The sequence below is a fragment of the Sceloporus occidentalis genome, unplaced genomic scaffold, assembly GCF_023333645.1.
Source record: "Sceloporus occidentalis isolate IW3139 unplaced genomic scaffold, rSceOcc1.0.p SCAF_4, whole genome shotgun sequence".
NCBI classification, from domain to species: Eukaryota; Metazoa; Chordata; class Lepidosauria; order Squamata; family Phrynosomatidae; genus Sceloporus; species Sceloporus occidentalis.
In genome coordinates, this window is record NW_028316984.1 from 118,445,250 (window position 1) to 118,469,361 (window position 24,112).

Sequence of the window (24,112 nt, forward strand, 5' to 3'; positions counted from 1 at the left end):
ATTATTATTATTATTATTATTATTTGTAATATGCGGATGCTACAATTAGAATGCTTGTGCTACATTTTCCTTTCATTTCCTCTTTCTCCGGGAATGGCACCTTAAGAGGCTTTATTATTATTATTATTATTATTATTATTATTATTATTTTAATATGCAAATGCTACAATGGGAATGTTACAAATGTTTCCCTTTCAATCTGGCAAACTGATACAAGAGTGAATGCTTTTGCTACACACAGCACACACACACGCACACACACACCTGGAGGTTTTTAAATCTGACAGAATATGTGCACTCTGCTGCCTGTTTTTTTTTTAAAAAGGAGGGGGGAAAGCACCCATTCTATTGGCCAATTGCTGTAGGAAACATCACCTTTGACAAAAGCGGAAGAGAATTTGATTTGACAGCAAAGGAGCCTTCTTTTAAACCAGTACCGCAAATGTGAACTCTCTACAAAGAGCTGCAAGGGCATTCAGGGGTAAATAACCCCGAATAAGGTAAATGATAGTGGGCACTTGCTTCCGGACTGATTCGGGGGGGGGGGGGGGGCGATTCTACCCAGTTCCATCCAGGGCAAATAGGTGAATGTGAATGGGGCCTTACTCTGCAAAAAAAAAAAAGAGTTGCATGTGGTTGTTTTGCACAGAAAACAATATTTTCTATTCAGGAAACAGATGTTTTTTCTGGAAGTCAGTGTGGAAAATGGCAAGTTGACACCTCCACAGAAGCTCTATGGAGAGACTTCTAGCAGTGGCAATTAGGCACAGGTTTGGAGATAAATTCTGGTCTGTACCCTTCTCCTTGGTAAGGGGGGAACACTATGAAGATCCTGACCTGAGAGATTACAACATTAAAGACAGGAAAGACAATGGAATGAGAGGTAAATCTGAAAACTTTCTGCAAAGTAGGTCTTGTTGATGGTATTAAAATAAATGCATCACTGATCTTTGGGATATTGTGAAAGTTGATGAAAATTTTTTTTCTTTCTAGAATTGAAAAACCTGTGTTTAATGAAAAAAAAAAACCTCATACTGTCTCTCCATCCTGATATATCTACGTTTTTATCTGTACCATTAACAAACTGTTTTCATTTCATCATAGTTCTCTAACATTACTTCTTTTTATGTGACTGCTGAAATTGAACAAGATTTTTGTTCCAAGTATGTTTGTTCTTCTGTATGGTATTGTAACTCTTAATGTGTGACCCTGCTTTGCACTATTAAAGAAATACACACACAAAAAAAGGTTTAAACATGTTCTAAACTGTTTAAATCATTTTTATAAAGCTCAAAATAGGAGTTCTATAAATGTATAAATGGTAAAATTATGAATAATTGAAAGCACTGTACAGAAAACATTTTTTTTTAAAGAAGTTCAACTTTCATATGTCTAGGGAGCAGCCACCGAGAAGGCTCTCTGTCATGTCCTAACCAAGCGAATCTATTATTATGGTGAGACTGAGAGAAAGCCTTCCATTGTAGATCTTAGAGACAACCTGGCAGGTCTAAACCTAACTCATATAGGGCAGATCATAACCAGCACTTTGAATTGTCACCAGAAATGGTGGCCAGTGAAGTTGTTTTAACAAGTGAACTATATGCTCCCTATAATGGCCCTGGTCAGCACTCTGGCCACAGCATTTTGGACCTGATAAAGTTTCTGTACAGTTTCCAAAGGCAGCAGTAATCCAAATGTTGCAATAATCCACATGGCATATAATTAAGACATATGTTAGCATAGCCAAATCTGACTCTCATGAAACAGATGCATCTGCACACTAGTTTTAATTGTGCAAATGCTTTCCAGGCCACCATTGAAATCTGAGCTCCCAGGCTCAGAGCTGAATCTAGGAGAACACCCAAGCTTTGAGCCTAAGATTTCAGGGTGGGGGGGTCACTCTGCCCAGCATAGGCAGGGTCCTTATTCCTGATCTGCCATTTGAATGACCAGGACCCCTTCTGTCTTGTCGGGATTAACTTTCAATTTGTTTGCCTTCATTCAGTCCAGTAATGACAATAGACATTGGTTCAGAATTAGGACAAAGTCCTTGGATCATAGAATCATAGAGTTGGAAGAGACCACAAGGGCCACCCAGTCCAACAGAGTTGGGTGTCCTCAGAATAAAAAAAGGTCAATTTTATCCTTTTCTTCCCCCCGCATGCCCCATTATTAATGTATCTTCTTTTCTTTTTCTCTATTTTTCTTTTTGCTCTCTATTTTTTCTTTCTTTTTTCTTCTCAATTTTTGTAGTTTTTGTGGTGTGTTTTTAAATATATGAAAATTAAATACCTTTTTTTAGAAAAGCTTTTTTGTATGAAGAAAATATTTTTGTGAAAAACTGTTTACTGCTCAGAAAAAGATGTTTTCTGTGCAAAATTGGTACATATTATGCACAAGTACCAAACAACAATGATTGTAATTAGTCAAGAATTCTTCTCAACAGGGTTACCCTGTTAAGGAAAAAGCAACATGGGATATACAGTGAAAGAAATAAAACATGTATGTGAGAGTCAGGATGACTCAGCAAAAGCAATTAGGAGCCACACAGGTGTAAAAGGTAATGTAATTAGCAAGTCCTAAATGCCAAGGACAGAGATGCAAAGTGGATAATTGAACACACCTGAGAATTGTTAAGTGGACAAGGTGAAATGATGAAATCATTAATTGTAGGATGAACCAAGAGAATCAATGAAAATGGTTGTACACGCCCACTGGGTGGAAACTGACAAGAGTGGGTGGTGTTTTCCAAGGGCTATAATAATGGCTATGAATCACAATGTATTTTGTGGGTAGTAGTTGTGGGTAGTAGTGGAGTAGTGTTGTATTGGAGTTGTGTTGGATAGTTTTGGAGCTGTATATAGTAGAATAAAGTAGATCTTTTATATAAGACTACTGAGTTGTCTGGTGTCTTGAGTGAAGATACAAGAGCCAGCTGGATCCTGAAGAAGTGGGAAGACTTCTGTGGAAGCAAGAGTGAGAAGGCTTGGAGAGTTTGTCAGGGTCTTCAGCCTATTCTCTGTAACTCTGCTGCTTTAGAGCAAAGCTTTAACCACTGGCCAAAACTGGTCAGCGCCGGTGCGTAACCAGGTGGTGAGTTTGAGCCAGAGGTGAAGAGGCACAACTCCCATCATCCCTGACATACCCAACACTCCAAAACATGTTTTTCAATCATTTCGGAATATTCTTTCTACCCCTCCCACACAAATATGTGTACACAAAACAGATTGTGAAATCCTACTGTTGACAGATTTCACAAACACATTTCAACTTCTTTCAGTATTTACCTTTATGGAAATGAAAATTTTGTATTTTTCAGAAGATTACTATATTTGTATTGAAAATAAGCAAATATATGCTTCTTACACTTCTTTTGGGGGGCCTAGATTTCTAAATTATAGAAGCATTCCTAGTATTATGTTCATTGTCCCAAGAAACTCTGTAACTCTGTATTCAGAGTAGAACAATCCATATTAGGGAGTCACAATATGTTGGTATAAATGCTTGTTGTGTGCATGAAATTAGTATTATTGATAATGTATAATTAACCTATGAAGTTTACAGTACACTTCTCTAACATGTATTCACCATGAATGGATTACATAATACATCTAGGGATCCAAAAATGAATATGAAATAAACATTTTCTTCCACTTTCAATGGTGATTTATCTTTCTTCAAGAAAGAATTTTTACCTGGCATACAGTATGAAGTTTCTCCCAACTGATTACCATTAACTGATTAAAAAGAAATCATGGTGTGATTACTATTATATTAAGACCTTACCTGTACATGAGAAATCATCAACACGAATATATCCTGGGACACAGTCACAGCGATATGATCCAGGCAGGTTAACACAAATTGTGTTGGCATGGCAATAATGCATCTTAGCCGCACATTCATCAATATCTGAGGAGAGAAAAACACCCCGTGAGACTGCAGTTAGCTGCATATTATTTCACAAACACAATATTGCAATATGAGCAATTCTACATACAGATATGCACATTATGAACTTACTGCTACCTTTGCATAAATTCACATTCATCAGCAACTTTGTAAATAATTTAGGTAAAATAAACTTCTTGTGACAACACTTGAAAAGCTAGCCAATAGATAAAAAAGTGATTAAAGCAGAAAATAGCTTTAATGATTTTGACTCTTCAGAGGTCTTACAAATCTTTATCAATTATCATGGCTATAAAATTCTGGAAGCTCAAGTCTAAAATATCTGGAGGGTTAAAAGTCTCATACCCTGATACAGAGGGTATGGAGATTCTTTTAACCATTTGAAAAAGGCTTCATTAGGAAATGCCATGTGCATTTTGTCCTAGCTTCCTAGATCTCTTATCAAATTTGGAAACATTTATGTGAAAAATACAAAACATGAACAGCTGGGGTTCTTACGCAGCAGCTGGTTGTAAATGCTGGTTGAACAAGGATAATTGGGGCATTGAAACAATTTTAAGGCAATACAAGTTCACAATGGCTACCAAATATCTATCTCTATTCATTCCATTCAGTTCCCATTAAGCAAATATCTATTTTTTGTGGTTAGTCATCAGATTGTACAAAACCCTGTGAGGATTCATTTTGCACAAGAAAATAGCTTACTTATAATATTTTAATTTTGATTTGCCAAAGAAATTTCACCTAGAGCAAAATATGAGACCAATATGGAGATTCCTGGTCAGATAAAACATGAAATAGTTTTGAGCTGAGTCCAAATATTTTTTTATAGTCCAGCCTTTGGGTTGCATTCCAAATATCATAGCCAGATAAGAAATAGAAAATACCATATGACTAGTTACAATTGTCAGTCTAAAAGAGCACATGGATAGTAAATTATGATGATGGTGGTGGTGGTGATGATAATGATCTTTTACCCTCACCTTCCTATTCCTTTTTTTCGTATTTATTTATTTGATTTGTATTACACCAAACAGTATCCAACAAAATTAAAAAGGTCCCATTCAAAATACAATCAAATATACATTTTAAAATTCAAATTAAACTAATTAGCCTGTTAACACACTAAATAAAATGCCACAATTTTAAAATGCCACTCTAATAATAAAGAAGCAGAAGAATGCTAAAAAGTACATCACATTCACCTTAAATCTGCTGACCATAACAAAGATCCAGTTACTGAAGATAATCAACTTGCCATTGAAAATTTAGAAAACTGAGCTTTTGATTTAGCACACTATTACAACTCATACTTCCAACACAACAAGTACCATAGGTGCAGATTTGTTTATGAAATGTGGTTTTGGAAAGACAACTACACAGAAACATCAGATGTTCAACAACATCACCATAATTAATTGGTAACTGTGTACTGGCAACATTCGGAGCCTGCATTCTTAAGAAACTGACTCCTTGGACTCAACATATACATCACAATCAACATCATCAACTTCATCATCATCATCTTTTGTATGTTACGATTATTAAGCTACTTTTTAACTGTTGACAATCTTCTTGAGTGCTAAACTGGAAAAAAGGTAGGATGAAGAAAATAGTTACGATGGTGATGATAACTGATGATGATGATGAACTGTCTCTGAGAGGATGAAACAAATAATTCACCAAAAATATCATTGGCAAATAGGCTGATTGATGTTCCCCTCAAAACTGACCCATTACGTCACCATCTTTGAATGTGTCAATTGCTTTCAGTCAAAAGTTGGGTTTGAGGAAATATGGAAATCAATATGAATTTCTAAGATTGCTGCTGTACGTACCATCATCGCCATCACCATCATCATTTCTATCCTGCCTTTTCCACAGTTAGGACTCAAAGCAGCTTACAATTTTTTTAAAAAGAAGTTTTTGTATCCACAAGATACAAAAGTTAAAACAAGATCAAACAATCAAAAATTTAAAAGCAGGTTAAAACATGTATTATTATGGTGGGACAGGCCTTGTCATCACATGCATATCACTACTTGAGTCATAGAGTGAACACACAAATGTGAACTCTTTAAAATTTGCCATGTAAGGGGGAATAAACTAAATATTTGAAGTAGGTTGAAGTTTTCATATGATCAACGGTTTTGCAAACTCTAGCAAGACAGTAGGCCATTGATTTAATGACAAGTAAATTTTTACCTTTTCTTTTTTGGGTTTCTTTCCCACAGGTGTTTGAAAACATATTGTGAGTGGACCACTTCCCTCAATTTTCTTTTGATCTGTTCATCCCTCGCCAGGGCAGTGACAAAAACAATCTTTGCCAGGTGAACCATCTGTCTCTGTTTTAGTTTAGTTACACTAGGGGCATATTTAGACAGGAGGTGATGAAGTTTAAGAACGCCTACTTCAGAATTTATCTGAAGGCAATCTTTAGTAGTACAGATGGCTTTTGCTTTAGAAATGAGTTTATTGTCCAGCTGTGCTTAACTTTCCTTGTACATAAACTGTGTACACATCATACATCTTTGCTTATCTCAATCTTATATTTCCTCATTAGCCAAGAGTGAATTTTTTGAAATTCATCCTCACTACTTGTTCAGTTGAACTGAACACAGTTGTTCAAAGAACCTTGACACACATCAGACTAAACAAGTAAAATAAAAACAGCAGAACTGAGGCCCAGTACAGACAGGCCTCGTGGCACATCTTGATGACGTTCTAGGGTTGCCTCGGAGCGTTGCTTACAAACGTCCTGCAACCCTAGCACGTATTCCATACGTCAAAATGGCGGTGCCCTGTGGGTGCTACCATTTTGACGTGATGGACGCTTAGCATCCACATGTAGCGCCGTGATACTGATATCGCAAGTGTGCCATTGGCACACTGCGGCACGAGTATTGCGCCACAAAAAGAACCCGCTTTTTACGGGTTCCTTTTGCTCCGCGAGAAAGCTGCACGGTTTGTCCGCTGCAGCTTCCTCGTGGAGCAAAACAAGGTGTCAGCAGACCGCCCTTTTTGGGTGGTCTGTACCAGGCCTGAGTTCCATAATAAGTTCCCTTCTATGAACCAGTAGGAATGGGGGAGGGAGAAGTTTTGCCTCAATACTGAGGCAATCCTGTACTTATTTTAATGTGAAAAGTATACTGGCTGTTATGAACACTTCTACTTTGGGAACATCAATCCAGTGAGGAAGAAGCAAAGGCTACTAATAAAATCACTTTTTACTAACCACCAAGCTGCTGTCAGCTGATAGTGAGTTTTGATCACTGAGCAGCTTGGGCTGAATATGAAATAATAGCTTAGAGGCAAAATATAATATCGAATTACAGATACCATGAGCCATCAAATCTCCTTATCTTGGTGGTTTTTGAGTGATGGGCCCTTTTTTAAAAAAGAGTTCAAAATATATCATAGTTTTGAAAGACAAATGGTAAGGAAATGTTTTTCTATCACATTGTTCAGCTCTAGGGCCACACAGAATGCCTTTGAGTGCATCTGCACTTACACTACTCCATTTCCTCATTTAGAAAAAATACAAGCTTTAGTTTCTTGCTTTGAAATGGCTGTGTTCAATTTAAAGAATAATTTTAAAGTGTGAAAGGAATGGGAAAGAAACGAAAGATGTCAAAACAAGTGAAACATTTGTCTAAAAATGCCCCTCTGATGCTCTCATAATAAATTTGAAAGATGCAAACCATACCAAGAAAAAGGTTGAGCATACTGAAAAACCTTGAAAGTGAAGGATTTAATTGCTTCTACTGTAATAAAAAAATAAAACCATTTCTAGTTTCTGGTAGCATTAGGGGGGGAAATGCTGCTCTAAAAAGTTTCTGGAAGTAGTGTATTATACATAGTCTGGTTTTTCAACCTAAGCTACCCAACAGTTTGAATGCAAACATAAAATCCTGACTCTGATGCTGTCTCTGAAGTAACAGTAGGCCTGTTTAGAAATAAATTTTCCCAGTTGGAACAAGAGAGTGAGCCTGCAGTATTTTGTACCGTACAACTCATTGCACAAGGGATGATCTATGCCATTTATGGTCCCACTTTCACAATGGTTAAATCCAGGGTAACTATTCCTTGTTCTTTGGATATTAGAAGGAATGATTAAATATTAAAATCTTTCATTATCTGAAAGGCTATCATTTGGTAGACTGAGTGAGCTACTATAGGGGATAAGATCTGATGCAATGGGTTCAGATCACCAGAAAGGAGATTCCAGCTAAATGTTAAGAACTTCCTGATGGGAAGAACTGTTTGACAGTGGAATAGACACTCACAGAAGGTAGTGGACTCTCCTAGTCTCCTTCACAAGCATTCTTTTTAAAACAGAGATTGAAAGTCTATCACTCAGAGATACTTTACTAGTGGATTTCTGCACTGGTGGGGGGATTGGGCCCATGGGTCCCTTCTAATTCTATGATTTTATGATACCTGTGAAATTAATTAGACTGCATATTACACTTTCATCAGAGTAGTTTCTTTAAAATTCTTGGTTATAGGCTTTTTCCTACCTAGAAAGGAGGCAGATGGAGATGTAGGTTGTATCAGAGGCTGGCTAGAATTAAAAATGTCAGAACATACAAGTATCCCAAAAGGTAGGTAGACTTTTTGGGACCTTAGTTGTAGTTGACATAGTATAAATGTCATCCTCCCCTCTACTCCAAGTAATGAAGGTAGAATGAAGTGAAATGCAAGTAAGAGTCAGATGTTAACTGCTGATAAAGTTCCAAACATTACAAATGAGAAAGAATGCATCACACTACCAAAAAAAAAGAAGACCATATCCTGAGCTACTGAATACAGTTTTATTGCAAGGCTAAAGTATTTGGTCCCCAAAACGTGTGTGTGTGTGTGTTGGGTGCCTTCAAGCCATTTCCAACTCATGGTGAACCTATCATAGAGTTTTCTTGGTAAGATTTATTTAGAGAAGGTTTGTCATTGCCTTTCCTTGAGGCTGAGAACATGTGACTGGCCCAAGGTCACCCAGTGGGTTTCATGGCAGAGCAGGAATTGAACCTGGGTCTCAATAGTTGTAATCCAGCACTCAAACAACTATGCCACACTGGCTCTCTGTTTTGGAAAATATTTTGAGAGAGAGAGAGAGAAGGGGGAGGGGGAGAGATAATCTGCTACATGTTGTGTTCCGTGCTCCATGTTACACACATACGCACTCATATGAGAGAGAAGCAGCATGGTATAGCAGTTTGAGTGTTGGATTAGGACACTGGAAAACCAGGATTCAAATTCCTATTTATCATGGAAATCCACTGGGTGACCTTGGGCAAGTCACACTCTCTCAGCCTCAGGGGAAAGTCAAGGGCAAACTCTCTCTAAATAAATTCAATCAAGAAAACCCCATAACAGAATCACCTGAAAGTCACCATAAGAAGTGACTTGAAGGCACATAACAACATGCACAAACACACATACATTGTTGTCTCTTTTTTTAATCTAAACAAGTTGGGTTTATAATAAAACTTCACTAACATCTTAGGTTTCTTTTTTTGAACTAGTAACGTTTCCACCCCACAGAAGCAATTATTCTTATTATCTGCAGAGTTTTACTTCTGCAAATGGTATGCAAGGGGCTAGAAGCTTCCATTTTGATTTAATCCCACATATATGTACTATGAAGTAATTTCCATTTAATTGAGTACAATTTTCAGTGAGTTGATTGGCCTAGAATTGAGCTATATGAAATACAATCATATGAATCAACACCCTGCATCTGAAATTTCCGTGTCTGTTCTTCACATACGTCTCTTCTTCAGCACTGTCATGCCGTTTTCTAAATGCAATGATATGAGGCTTTCTTTTCGGTAAATATTTTTTCTAAGAAAACTTTCAGGTCAGTGGAAAAGAACTACTGATTCTGATGTCATTTCTTTGTAAAAATGTGCAAGATTAGATGCCCATGGCAAAAAAAAAAAAAAAATCATCTATTTAACTTTGCTACTGTGCTATCCATAAACCACAGAGTGGTACACATCAGTTTGGCCATAATGGGACTCAAATTGTGATTCATATGTGTAGATTGCTTGTCGTATTTGAAATATTAGAGCTTGTCTTCTGGTGGTGTATTGAGGTGATAAAATGCATGATTTATGTTTTTCCCTAGGACTCTCAAGTAGTTTGCTTTTCTTATAAAAAGGTGTACTTATGGTCTTTAAAATTAAACTTGACACAGCATAATGATCCTTCACATATCACTAACTTCCATCTGCATAAACTAGCTTACCATAATGACAAGAAGTCACTAGGGCTAAAGCTATTCAGCGACAATCACTGCATCACAGTGCATAGTTTAGTCTGAAATGATGCACATATGCATTCTTCTGATGAGTTCAAAGGCACTTCATTAATATGCATGTTGGCAACTTTCAATCTCTTGACATTTTGTTCTTAACTGCAACAATAACTGCAAACCAACAGTCCAAATAAGATTATTTAAACTATGGTAGGGTCAATTAAAACAGCAACAACATGTTTATCACTGGGTATCTTGCTAAATGAAATAGCTATCATGGCTCTGCTGTCACTGAGAACCTTATCAGTACATCAGTGAAAGAATGCTTATCAAGTGATAACCTTATCACTTGATAGCTATCACTCAGATAAACCTGACCTTCGTATAAAATGAAAACAACGTTTAGAAAAGAAGAAGGAAAAGACAATGCTATGGCATTAGTATCAGCATCACAAAATGACAAGAGCATACCAGAAACAAGCTAATACTACTGATAATACTTCCTCTTTCAACTTGTCCAGTATTGCTGAATTAAAATGGCCACTACAATCAACAGCCACATCCTATAAATGACATGCATAGGCATAAGGCATATATTGTATAAAAAGGAAATTTTGTGGGCAGTGTGAAATGGATGCATCCAGCTGAAGGTGGCACAAGTAGAGTTCCACATGTGGTAACACTTGGCAATAAAATACCAAACATATTGCACAAATGTGCATTGAACAATGCAGGTGTAATATAACCTTATTGGTGAATATTTATGTTGTTGTTGTTGTTGTTGTTGTTGTTGTTATGTGTCTTCAAATCATTTCTGACTTATGGTGACCCTAAAATAACACTAACATGGCTGGGGCGGAGGCTAAGAGGGTGTGACTCACCCAAGACCATGCAGTGGGTTTCCTTGGCTGAGTGAGGAATTGAACCCAAATCCATAATTTTGGCCCCAAAACCTGCCCTTGACTTATACATGAGGTCAATTTATAGTTGAGTATAAATGGTATATATCTGCCTTAATTATGTATTCCCCAGTTCCTGACTCTAGTTATTTCCTGCTTCTTTTTACAGATGGCTTGATGATGACCTCAGTTTTGCTTGAAGTTTGCAGCTTTCTGGCTGCCACGTACATTGGCATAATTTTAATCCTCTTTACAGAAAGGACTACTATCATTCTGCATAGGCTTTCAAAACATATTTTCATCAAGCTTTTATCTGAAGGCTAAAAATAAATTTATTTCTATGAAAGCTACAATTTTCAGAATTTTCGACTAGGGGGCACCTCCTGGTTTTGCTAGCATCTAAATACATGTCACTTGGATTGACAAACAGAGTGTAGACAAGGAGTAAATTTAAACTTAGGAGACAGCTACTTCAAGCAGGCCTACCAATAAATTCACCAGGGGAGAAACAGTTCATTCTTAAACTATGCACTTTAAGACATCATGTGTCCCACAGAAGGATGCAAAGCAGTAAAGAAAAATGTGCAGCCCTAGAGCCAGCTGGAAAATAAGAGGTCCCACAGTTTACACCATCCTGAAAACCTTACTTATTACCCTTTGAAGACTGATGGGATCTGTCTGTGCAATGTATGCAAGGTCATTAGTGATGGAAAGGAGATCTGTATACAGGCGTTTTATGTGTCCCACTAAGAGAAATAATCCTATAGGCAAATAACTAAAATCCCATCTAGGAAATGACATTGGACATTCAGATTCCAATTTAAAAAAAAACATCTTGCAGCTGAAATTAAGGAGGAAGAGTGGGATTTCTACATTCTAAAAGAGAAAATTTCTTTCCATACAAACCTTGCTTTCTGACAGTTATAATCTCTTGTTTAATAATCCCCTGAAGGCTAAATGGAAAATCCTTATACAAAGCTCAGAAATAATGGGTTGGATCCAGACTTGCTATTCCATGAACAGAAGAGCTCTTTCTGCCAGAAGTGACACAAAACTGTGAGATATTTGTGGTATAGAATAGACAGATCTTTGATGGCTTTCCCACATTGCTCTGCAGTGTGCCCTTCTCTTCATGGAAAATCAATTTATGTTCTTAGCAATTCTGAATCCAAGCCATTACATTATTGGTAGGAAGGAAGAGGGTATTGGAAGGAGAACTGGAAAGAGCCCCAAGAAACAAGGTTGCTTAAGAGCTCAGCAGATGCCCAGGGGCAGAGTGATTAAAGGAAAGACCACAAAAATGCCATGAAGGACAATGTAGGGTAGGATGAGTAAGGCGGATTGGAGAGATAAACTCTCAGCAGTCATTTGAGAAAGACAGACTTTATGCCATTGGCAGAAAGATTAGGGAAAAAACTTTGAAAAGAAACAACTGTAATCTTTTGTGGAAACATGGGACTAGGAAACTGAATTTCATATATTCTATTTTTGGCATAAATCTTTGGCTGCAGGTCTTTGCTTATTCAATGCCTTTTATATATAAAAAGTGCTCTTAGCATTAGACGTAGATAGACACAATCAAATAATTAAAATTTGTTGGAATGATGCCATATCAAGTTAAAATATACTTTGTTTTTTCAAGAGAGAAGATTTTTTCCCTTAACCCTAAGTGAACAGCTGTAGAAGTCTGATAAATGCATTAATGGAAAAAAATTATAGCCTTATAAATATTTCTAAATATTTGCCATGTTTGCTTTCACGGGAATTCCTGATAACATATTCAAAAGGCATTTGACAGTTAAAAACAAATTATTTTTAAAAACAACATTTAGAATTCACATATGATAAAGCTTTTTAGAGATCAGAGTACATAAACAATATGAAAACCATTGGAATATAAATATGTTGTGAGAGCAAGTTTTGCCTAAAGGCAGCATTTCACTCATGGGCTCAAACATACCACATTAGCTAAAGAGGATGAGGTAATCTATTAGGTCAGATTACTAATGTGAATAACCCACAGACAATTATCATATTTTTTTCTTTTGTACCATTCTATTGAGATTACATTTGGGGAGTAAATACACTGGCAGCTCAATGTACACACTTGCACAAGTATCGGCCGGGGGCGGGGGGTTGAGGAAAAGCTGAAAAAGACTAACTAAACAACAGAATGTATATCCAAGTATGGATGTCTATCATTATAATGATACTGTCAATGATCATGTATTCTAAAAGACAACTCAATTCATCAAGTATAAATGTCAGCAGACAAAGCTGGTTTGGATACCATATGGCCAAATTCTACTGTGTGATATGAATCAGCACACACTTTTTTCAATGTTCTTCAAAAACATAGCTGTGTTAATCTGGAAAATCAGCATGCAAGGCAATCTTGCAGCATCTTTGAGACTAGTTGAAAGAAAGAAGCTGGTAGCATGTGATTTGTGCCATACTATGTCAGCAATTCCCTTCAGCACTTTACATTGGTCAAACAGGCTGGTCCCCATGCCCGAGGATAAATTGACATATATCAGACATTAGGAATGGAAATACACAAAAACACTTCAGTCTTCCTGGGCATGCCATCTCAGACCTCAGAACATTGGTCCTTGAACAAACGAACTGGAGAGCCCCAATGATTTCCTGGCACACTACGCACTTTCCAACATGATCTAACCCCTGGTCCTCATGAGGGTACCCTTGACCAGTTAACCACATCTCCTCTCTGACTTTTGCACTACATTCCAATAGTAATTCACATGGTTGTCTACCCTCCTTGGCTTTAGGCAACATCCTTCCTCTTGCCTTTGTCTCCCAACAAGCATCTTTAAAACTTAACCTGTTACCTCATCTCCATACTCACAAGGTTTTGAATTACAATTGACATTCTCACACACAATTGCTTATATAGGGCTGTCTCTGGACTCTCCACTCCACCCCATGCATCTGAGGAAATAGGCTCAAGTCTATGAAAGCTCGTGCTACCCGTTTCTTTCTTTCAGTTCATATCTAAAGTGCTACAAGATCCCTTTGCATACTGATTTTCAAAGCTCTATTTATTTTGAATGGAATATAACAGGAATCTGTCTGAGGTTTGTAATCATGAAATCCTCATTAGTTCCCCTGGCCTTACTTAATATTTTGCTTTGCTTCCAGAATCTATTAACTCCTTGAGATAAATTAAGAGTCTTCTTAGCATTACTTGTGAAGGGCAATCAATAGAATGTCAGATATGGATCAAAACTGTCTAGATTCAAACTCCACATGAGTCAGGTGGCTTGTAAAAAACTTTCAATGGCCTGTTACAGACTGCCAAAATAAAGCTGCTTCGGGTCTCTTTGGAGGTATGCTATTTAAATGATGCATGGGTCCTAAGAGTCCGGAGGTCGCACCAAAGCCACACTCCATTCCTAAGCACTGGAGTGCAGCTTTGGTGCAGCTTCCGGATTCTTAGGCTGCATGCATCATTTAAACAGCATACCTCCAAAGAAACCCGAAGCAGCTTTATTTTGGCAGTCTGTAACAGGCCAATGTCATCACCTTTCAGCCTAATTTACCTTAAGGAATAGGAATGTACACTCTCTTAAGATTCTTAAAGAAAGGTGAGCTTACAAGCATAATAAATTACTTCCCCAAAACAGGGTTTTTTTAAATTTAATTTTTTTAAATTAGACAGAAGATGTGCAGTTAAGCAACAACATACAGTTGAAAAACTGATAAAACAAAGCTGGAAAAACTGGAGGAAAAATAGCGACATTAGGCTTATTAAGCATTTAAATGACAATATACATACAATGAAGCATTCACTTTCAAAACACACCACCCTACCATTATTGTTAAAATACTTTTCTCATTTTTACCACAACCTCCTCCTTTTCACGTTTGCTACTGACTGCACTATTTCTCTCAATAAGGTCTTGAGAGTTCAGCCGTATTCTATTGATATTACTGCCACAGACTGCCTCCCGAGCCAATGTAAAATGTAAAATAGAGTAAAATGTAATAATTCAATACTGTCAACTGAGCTGTGTATCAGGCATCCAGGTGAAAAACAGGAGAAGCCTATTTTGGAGAAGTACCAATTCTGGCAGCACAAATTTGGTAAGGCAACAAGAATGGTACTTGTACTGGTGAAAGTGTCACTGAGTTGGGATTTACACTGGTGCATGAGCTTGTTAATTAATAAACTAAGGGAGATTCTTAAGTTAACAATTGCTGACTCCTCTGGAGAAACTGCTACTGATACAAGGAGAACAGCATTGGTAGTGTTTATTTGGTTTGTGGGAGGTGTCCAATGAAGAATGAAGAATTGCTTTGTAAATGTCTTGCCCTAGGACACATTTAAATTAACTAATTACAAATCTACAGTCCATATGGATCTCTGTAAGTATGAATCTTTATTATATACATAAGGGACCATTTGGAGAAAGAGTAATGTTATATTTTGAAAGAAAAACAAATACATCCATACACATTCAAACACTGTTGTTTTTACTGCAGTAAACTACTGTAACTATTCACTGGAATTATTTTTAAGGCTGCTAAAAGCTGCTCATAGAGGATGCCTTAATGCCTCACCTCGATTCTTTATTATTATTATTATTATTATTACTATTACTATTATAAGTATAATCTGTTATCAGTTCTTTAACACCATTCCATTCTACTTCTGTCTAGAAACTTTGCAGTCGCTTAAAACTCTCCTCTCTCTTTTACTATACAACATATGTATAAACATAAAGGAGGCAAAACATACATGCTCAGAGAATGCATACACATGACAAAATGGATGAACAGCAAGAACATTCATGGATATTCTTGTGGGAAATTGCTGTATATGTTTTTCGAAGTAACGTTCCCTTTGTGTAAATTCTACAACATAAACATTTATGGAAATCCCATCTTGAGTACTTTCCTGCAGAGTTATACAGCTTTATTTTTGGAGATAGCCAAACTAACATAAATATGTAGCATAATTAAGCTTTAATCATTTATTGCATAATATCTGGGGCATATTACTCTGTTGAAGGGGTTCCTCCACCAACTATGATTCAAAACAAACACTAGAGGTGAGTACTAGAAATAGAAACAAACCTAAGTCAAAATTGCCCGTGGGATTCCAAAGACCACTGTCCCTGATCATCATTTCAACTTCTTTTCTTCAACTTTTTTTCTTAACTCTGTCAGTGATACACATTTCTATGCTACTTCAACATCTCTGTTCTTTAGTAATGGATCAAAATGAATTATTTGTTCCTGCCATTTCAGTACTCAAAGCAATTATGTTAAAGTGCTTGTTTTTATCTTAAGAATTTTTACACTCCTGTTCTATTTTTTATGTCCAATATTTGTATCCTGACTTTGTCCTATCTATGCCCTACATCATTAACTAGCTTACTCTTTCAGATCCACACTGATACAATCTTCAAATGATAAATTGTAGCTAGCTACTCATTTAATTGATCCTGGATCCCTGTGCCCTCAGCAAATTTTATGTAGCATATTAAGGGCTCCCTTCCCCCTCCAAAAATTCTATGAAGACGAAGCCTGAGTTCTGTTTACTTGTATGCTACACTTAACGTATTACTGTCCTGAAAGAATCACCATGGTAATTTGTAGTGTCTATAGTTCTGAATATGAACAAGAGGTATGACAAATTACAGCAACTCATCATACAAAATTAATGTACTTGACCACTCAGACTTTAAAAAGGAAGCTACATTCTATCCCAAGCCTAATCAACAATGATTTACAATAACATATACTACAAGAGGCATTTTACTTTTTAGGTCATAATGTAGTCCTTAGGCCTAACGTGAAATGAGCTAAACTGGAAGAATTATACAACTCAAGAGGAAAAACAAACACCCAGCCATCCAACCAATGAGTATAAAAGATGTTTTTCTCTTTCTCTTGCTCATTCTCAGCACTCAGCAAGAAATTTTTATTTTAATTGCTTTGCTTTTGGCTATGAAACTGAACCAGAAACACTTTTCTCTTCAATAATACTGTCAATGTATGCTCTAGTTATATATGATACTGCACGCTCTCAAATTCATTGTGTTTTCCAGTCATTGAAATATAATTTTGTTTGCTACAAAAGAAGAAGTCTACTTTTAGAGCTGCTCCAAGTCAAAGGAGCAAACAGCCCCTTGTGTGTAATTGTTTGCAGGGTTTTGAATGGTTACCTAATTCTAAAGGTAATAAGCCTTAGCATTTAGATATGTAATAAGTCTTATATCAACGCCACCAACCAGTCACTATTCATATGAGATGTGTTTACCGTGTTTTCAGATACCTTGTTGTCCCGACAACAAGGGATAGAATGTTGTTAGAACAGTGTTAGAATTATGTATTCAATCTGCAACAAAAATACAGGGACTTTTATTTATACTAGCTTGAGAAAGAATTGTTATACATTTTACATTTTGGCAGGGGATGGTCAATCATGTGTAGCAGTGGTTGATTCTTCAGTCAATGATAGACTATCAGTCTGATGCTGCAGTGCACAAGTAAAAGCATGAAAAATTAGCCTAGAAAAGGCAGTCACCTTTTCTCCTCACCAACAAACTCTCTCCCATGACTGCCAAAATGCTTACTATTAAGACCTTGTATGGCACATGCTAGCATTAATTTAGTAACATATTCCATGGCAAATAGATGCCAACAGAGACATAGTTTTGATATGCAGTCAAGCGTATCCCAACTAGTTGCTCACTGATAATGATGACAATCATTCTGACTATCATGCAATCCTAGTGTTGTTCCCAAGAACACTGCTTCATTTTCTGTTATAGCAAAATGCAGAACTGGGAAATGTCATTAACCCAAGACTTAAACATTTGCCTGGAAGCTAATTCTACTACCTTACTTCTTACTCTGGCTCACATGACTCATATGTTTAACAGCTAGTCTACAAGGACCTTTTACCCACTTCTTTTTCAAGAGAAACAGAACTGATTGAGGCTACGCATGCATCAGTAGCAACCAGGCTGGACTACAGAAATAGGACGACTAAAATAACAGCAACATTGGAAACGAGCAAAGAAACATCAGTTGATGTATTATGTAACTACGAGAGAATGGACTGGAGTGAAGCGAGGAGAGTACTTTATTCTAATTCTATGCTATCCTCATTAATTAATTTCTGGGTTCAGCTTTCTGTCTTTGACTTTAAAAGCTTTCAGTGGTCTTTGGCTCAGACACTTTGAGGACATAACTTTGCCACTAATGCATACTTACTCAGTCATTTGAATCAACATCAAATGCCTTTCCGTGCTCACTGCTGCTACCCAAGAGAAGCAAGTGGGCACACAAGATTTGGCTTTTCCCCTCATGACAAGCAAGATGCCACAGTTCTGGGATGCCTTCTGAAGACTGGTCAATCTAGCCCTCTCTTCATGATATGAAGACAGAACCCATATGAGCAGAAGGGATTGAGGACAAATGATATGATCAGTTAAGGAGTGGGGGGAAAGGTGGAACTTGCTTTTAATACTGAGCTTGTTAGTATTTATTATTTGATATTATATGGCAATGACATTAATATTAGCATGGTTTAATGTCCCTTGGTTCAGTGGTATACCAAGAGTTGGTGTTACCTGGTGTAAGAGGGTGGGGGGGGGGGGCAGACTGCCTCAGCTCCCAGAGGTTCGTTTGGGCTCCAGCATGGCTGCAGCTGTGCTGAATCCCAAATGGAAGGAACTGCCCACCCTCAGCAGCCACAGCCCCTGGAGGTCCATTTGCTATTTGGGCTCCAGTATGGCTGCAGACATGCTGAAGCCCAAATGGAAGGGACTGTCGTGGTTGCTGGACAAGCCAGAAAGGGACATGATGTCCTTCCTCAATAACCTAGCAGCCATGCCAGGTGTACCACCCAGTGCAGTCTGCACACATACACACACCGCACCCCATTAGTAATGCCACTGCCTTGACAAAAACTTCTGGTACGCAACAGCCAAAAAAAAAGGGGGGGGGGAATGCCTTTCTTTAAGACCACTGTATCAGATATTATATGAGGAGTAACAGTCTGCATTCATTAGAACTTTGGGGAAGAGTAGTAATTTTCTCATTGACTCTTGTACTACTTTCCTATGTAAAATGGTTTGACTGACAGAAATGAACTAAAATAAACAATTATAATGATGCAAGTGTTTCACTCCATGAAATGTATTCCATGAGGATCAACAGAATTACCTGTATAATGTGGCACTAAATTGTAAAAAGAAATGTAGCAGAACTAAAACCTCATGTCTTGAGGCTTTGACTTCAAACAGTTCTGGATAATGGAAACATACTTATCAGTCCACATAAATAATGTATATTTATTATACAGGTTGAGGTGACAATTAGAATATTTACACAAGCTGCCAAGCCTATGTGAAATAGAAAAGACAGTATGTCTTGTTCAGAATAATCCTTCAGTTCTAACACACACTTTACTTTTCAGTGAAGTTTCTTTTCAGATTCTCAAGTAAGGTTTATCTAAAAGGAAAATTGTAATTAATGCATTTATTGACAGAAGACAGGTATGATCACTCCCTAAGGAAGAATCCATATGAAAACAGAAAAAACTTGTAGTACCATGGGTTTGTGGACATTTCCTTACATGTTTTTGTGTGCCTTCAAGTTGTTTTTAAATTATACCAATCAAAGACAAACCTATTAAGTTATTTTCTTTACAAGATCTGTTTATAGGGGTTTTGTCTTTACTTTTCTTTGAGGATGCAAGACTGTGGCTTGCCCAAAGTCACTCAGTGGGTTTCTATGGCTAAATGGAGATTCAAACCCTGGGCTTCAGTCTCCAGATTCATAGTCCAATGCTCAAATATGCTAGAACTATGTGGCATATATATCTGAAATTTTCCCCTAACATATATTAATACAAAATAAAATTATAGCTCTAATTTCATAGTGATTCTACATTAAGTGCAAATCATCCATTTATTTATTTATTTGTTTATTTATATGTCACCTTTCTCCCAGAGCAGGACCCAAGGGACTCCCAAAGAAAGTCAATTTTTAAAAACCCAATATTTTTTTTAAAAAAGTCCACATTAACAATATACAGTGCATTCGCTCCATATGCGGGCACGCCACACATGGCTTCCAGTTTATGCGGAAGCCGCACTGCCATCAATTGAATGGCATGCGCACCCATGGTGCACACGCACCACGCTGCCGCAAACATAAGCCCCATTCTATTGAATGGGACTTGAGCTTACACGGTATTTTCCTTGGTGGTGGTGGAATGGATACCCACGTAAGGCAAGGCTCCACTGTAGAATAATTTTAAAAACATACAAAAATTAACAATAAAAATAAAATACACATTGTAGTCAGAAGCTCTCCTGCTTACCTATTAAAAGCCTGCTTAAACTGAAAAGTATTTGGCATTGAAAGAAAAGCAGGAAGGGGGCAGCCTAGCCACTCACTGAAGGGAGTTCAAGAGAGTAGGAACAGCCATTGAGAAGGCCCTCTTCCATGCCCTCACTAAGTGAGCCAGGGATGGTGGTGGTACCAAAAGGAAGCCTTCCTTTTCTTAGAGAAGATCTGGCAGATTCATATATGGAGATACAGGCTTTCAAATACTCTGTACATAACCCATACATGGCTATGTATTTCATGACAAGCACTTTGAATTCTGTCCAAAAATGAACTAACAGCCAGAGAAGTGTTTTAATAAGGGAGTTATATGCTGCCCATAACTGGCCTTGGTCAACATTCTAGCAGCAGCATTTTGGACCCACTGAAATTACAAATAGTTTCCAAAGGCACCACCACACAGTTACAGTAGTCCAAATGGGACGTAATCCAGGTATGTGTCACTGAAGCCAATTCAGACATCTCAAGGAACAGAAGCAGCTGTCACACTAATTTTAGCTCTACAAATAGGGTTGGCATGTCCCGGGGGGGGGGGGGGGTGGGACATTCCCGCTTTTGGACCGTTCTGGACGGTCCCAGTCCGGTTTTGGGTCTGTCCCGGCGCCCCCCCGGGTTTTGTTAGGGCGCCGCCGCCGCGGCGTCTTTAGCCACTCTTACTTGCAGCTGCTCATCCTTGCCACCACCGCTGCCACTGGCACCAAAGTGGCTGTTCCATCCCTGCGGCCCCTTTTGCGGCCACCGCGGCGGCGTTCGCTGCAAGCCCACGAGCCCAAAGACATCTGCGTGGGCACGCACAGGGCTTGGTGGGAGCCTGGAGCTCCTCTGGTTGGCTGGCTGGCTGGCTGGGTTGGCCAATAGGGGAACAGCCCGCCCCCTGCTTCAGGAGTATGTGATTCCTGGCAGGGGGCGGGGCTGTTCCAGTTCTCTGCCCCCACTGGCCGGCCATCTTAAAGAGGAGGAGCTCTCCTCTGTTTACTCCCTGTGGGCCGGCGGTCAGAGGGCAGCGGCAAGCAACCGGGGGCAGGGGACGTCAAGCGGAGGCAAGCGGCGAGGAAGCGGGGGCATGGGGGGGCAAGCGGAGGCAAGCGGTGAGGAAGCGGGGGCATGGGGGGGGCAAGCAGAGGCAAGCGGTGAGGAAGCGGAGGCAATGGGTGGCAAGCGGGGGAGTCAGTTTGCAAATGCCCAAATGTGCTTTGTGTGTGTTTTGGAATAGGGGAGGGGGGGTTGGCCAGAAAAGGAAGAACATTTCTACCATCTGTCTAGGAATAATGCCAAAATGTCCTCCATTTTGATCATGCCTAAGAAACATGCATTTATAGTAACATTTTTTAAAAAATCATCAATTTTTTTCGCGTGTCCTCCATTTTTTAAAAGTGTGCCCTACATTTTAAAATGTTGTCCTACATTTATCCCGTTTTGGAGGTCTGGACTTATGGCAACCCTATCTACAAATGCACTCCTTCTGAAACCTGGGCATCCAGCCTCAAAGTTGAATTCTGGAGAACACTAAGCTGGAGCATGAGATTTCGGGGGGAGAGTGCAAAATAACCCCTGCTAGCACAGGCAGAGTTACTATTCTATGATCTGCCTTTCAACTGATCAGGAGCACCTCTGTCTTGCCTGGATTAAGGCTCAATTTGTTTGCTCCATCCAGTCCATTACTGACAACAAACATTGGTTCAGTATTGAGAGTTTGCTTAGAATCAGATGAGAAGTAGAGGTAGGGTTCAGTGTCACCAGTATATTAGTGACACCACATCCTGAGCTCTAGACAGACCCAGCGCCATCAGGCCTACACGCAAACAGAAGAGCTTCCCCCTCCATGGCATTTGACACTATCCAGCCTGGAGGGAGAGAAAAGACAGGCCCAGTGCCATTGGGCCTAACCTCAAGAAGAAGAAAAGTCTTCCCTCCAGTCCATCTACCTTGGTCCAGGCCTCAGAGGGAAGAAGAAGAACTGCTGGGCCTGATCCCCTTCCTCACCACCATTTCTTTCTCTTTTTGTGTCATGTCTTTTTAGATTATAAGCCTGAGGGCAGGGAACAGTTTTCTTAAAAAGATTGTATGTACAAAGCTGTGTAAATTTACAGTGCTATATAAATAAAACTAAATAATAATAATAATAATAATAATAATAATAATAGATGACCTCTCCTAGTGCTTTCATGTAGATGTTAAATAGTATAAGAGCCAAAGCAGAACCCTGAGGGGGTTAATGTGATACCACTCCAGTGGGAAGGTAAACAGCATTCTGTGCAATAATAATAATAATAATAATAATAATAATAATAATAATAATGCTGGCCACATGATTGCAGAGTAGTCTCTGACAACGCTGGCTCTTTGGCTTAAAAATGGAGATGAGCACCGCCCCCTATGGTTGGACACAACTTGACAACCTTGTCAACGGGGAATACCTTTACATTTTATTTTAATTCATAACAGTAATCTCAAGGAAGCTGAATATATTTATCACATGCCATGCTCTCCTCAAGGCAGTCCCATGCCATTGCCCAGAGCTATGTAGTGGAGTCCAGCAGATTCCCCAAATCTTATTTACCAGTAAGCAGCCATTGGAATCAACGTGGGTCCATTTCTCTGTCGACTGAGAAGACTGATATTCCTACCCCCTCCCATGGGCGATGTCTAGCAGAACAGGCAGAAAAAAGGCCCCTGTTGAAAATCCCCCAAGCACTGGAGTTTTCTTGCACGAGATGGGAGTGGTAACATCAGGCAGTCACTTCTCATCTGATGGGAAACAAACTGACTGATCTCAAAGTTTGCTTACCAGTAAGTGAAATTGGGTAGTCCCTAAACTAAGGGTTATATAGGGATAGTGAATATGTAGCAGTTTGAAATGTGTAACTATAGGTTATGTATTTGGAACTGCACTACAGCATTTGGCCAATGTATCCTGACCAAAATATCTGATTCTAGCTCTGAAAACCAATAATTGTCCCAGCTGTTCAATAAAAAAAAGTTTCAATATCTCAACATCAATTTGAAAGAAAAGTCTTTACAATTAGAATCGAACGGTACAATAAGTATCTCAGAAACTGGCAATAAATGTGTATCTTTCTTTCTTTTGAGACTTTACAAAACCTCTCTCATTCTGCCTCATCTAATATCATATATATCTTCTGTTTTTCTATTTTCAATTACAATTAAATCAGGATACTAAAGGGCCATGGAAATATGACAGATGTTCCAGACAATACTTTAGAGTGTACCATGAGGTCTACAAATCAAAGAGTAGCACAAAATCTCATTTCAGAATAAGGGTATCACAGCTAGGGATGGACAAATCTGCCAGCTTCTCTCAGCTGATCAGTCTTAAGCTTATTCTTGCCTGTTTCCATATCAGTTTATTACATTTGCTTTTTGAAATCAGCATGCAAAAGTGTATCTATCACCACAGACATTTTTCCTAATAAATGCATTTTATACTACAAAATACACTGCATACGCATCATATGTTCTTCTCAGTTTGTTTGTTTGATTGACTGATATCCCAGGTTTTGCCCACAACTAGGGCCTTTGCTTTCCTTAACATGATGCTATTTTGCATAGTTCCCACATACACACACACTAGCTAAGATACATCTTTTTGTGTACAGTCCTTTCTAATATATACATTTTCTATATCTTTTTTATTTAA

General features: G+C 38.3%; 1 protein-coding gene across 5 annotated transcripts in view; it reads right to left on the reverse strand.

Moving 5' to 3' along the window:
- NELL1 (neural EGFL like 1) overlaps positions 1-24,112 on the reverse strand; it is a 630,714-nt gene that overhangs the window by 294,385 nt on the left and 312,217 nt on the right. For 4 of the 5 annotated variants that reach the window (XM_089521359.1, XM_089521360.1, XM_089521357.1 and 1 more), the window contains exon 13: positions 3,787-3,912. The exons of the other annotated variant lie outside the window; for it this stretch is intronic. In XM_089521359.1, the coding sequence (XP_089377485.1) occupies positions 3,787-3,912 (126 nt within the window). The remainder of the gene's footprint in view (positions 1-3,786; positions 3,913-24,112) is intronic. 5 annotated transcript variants of the gene reach the window in all.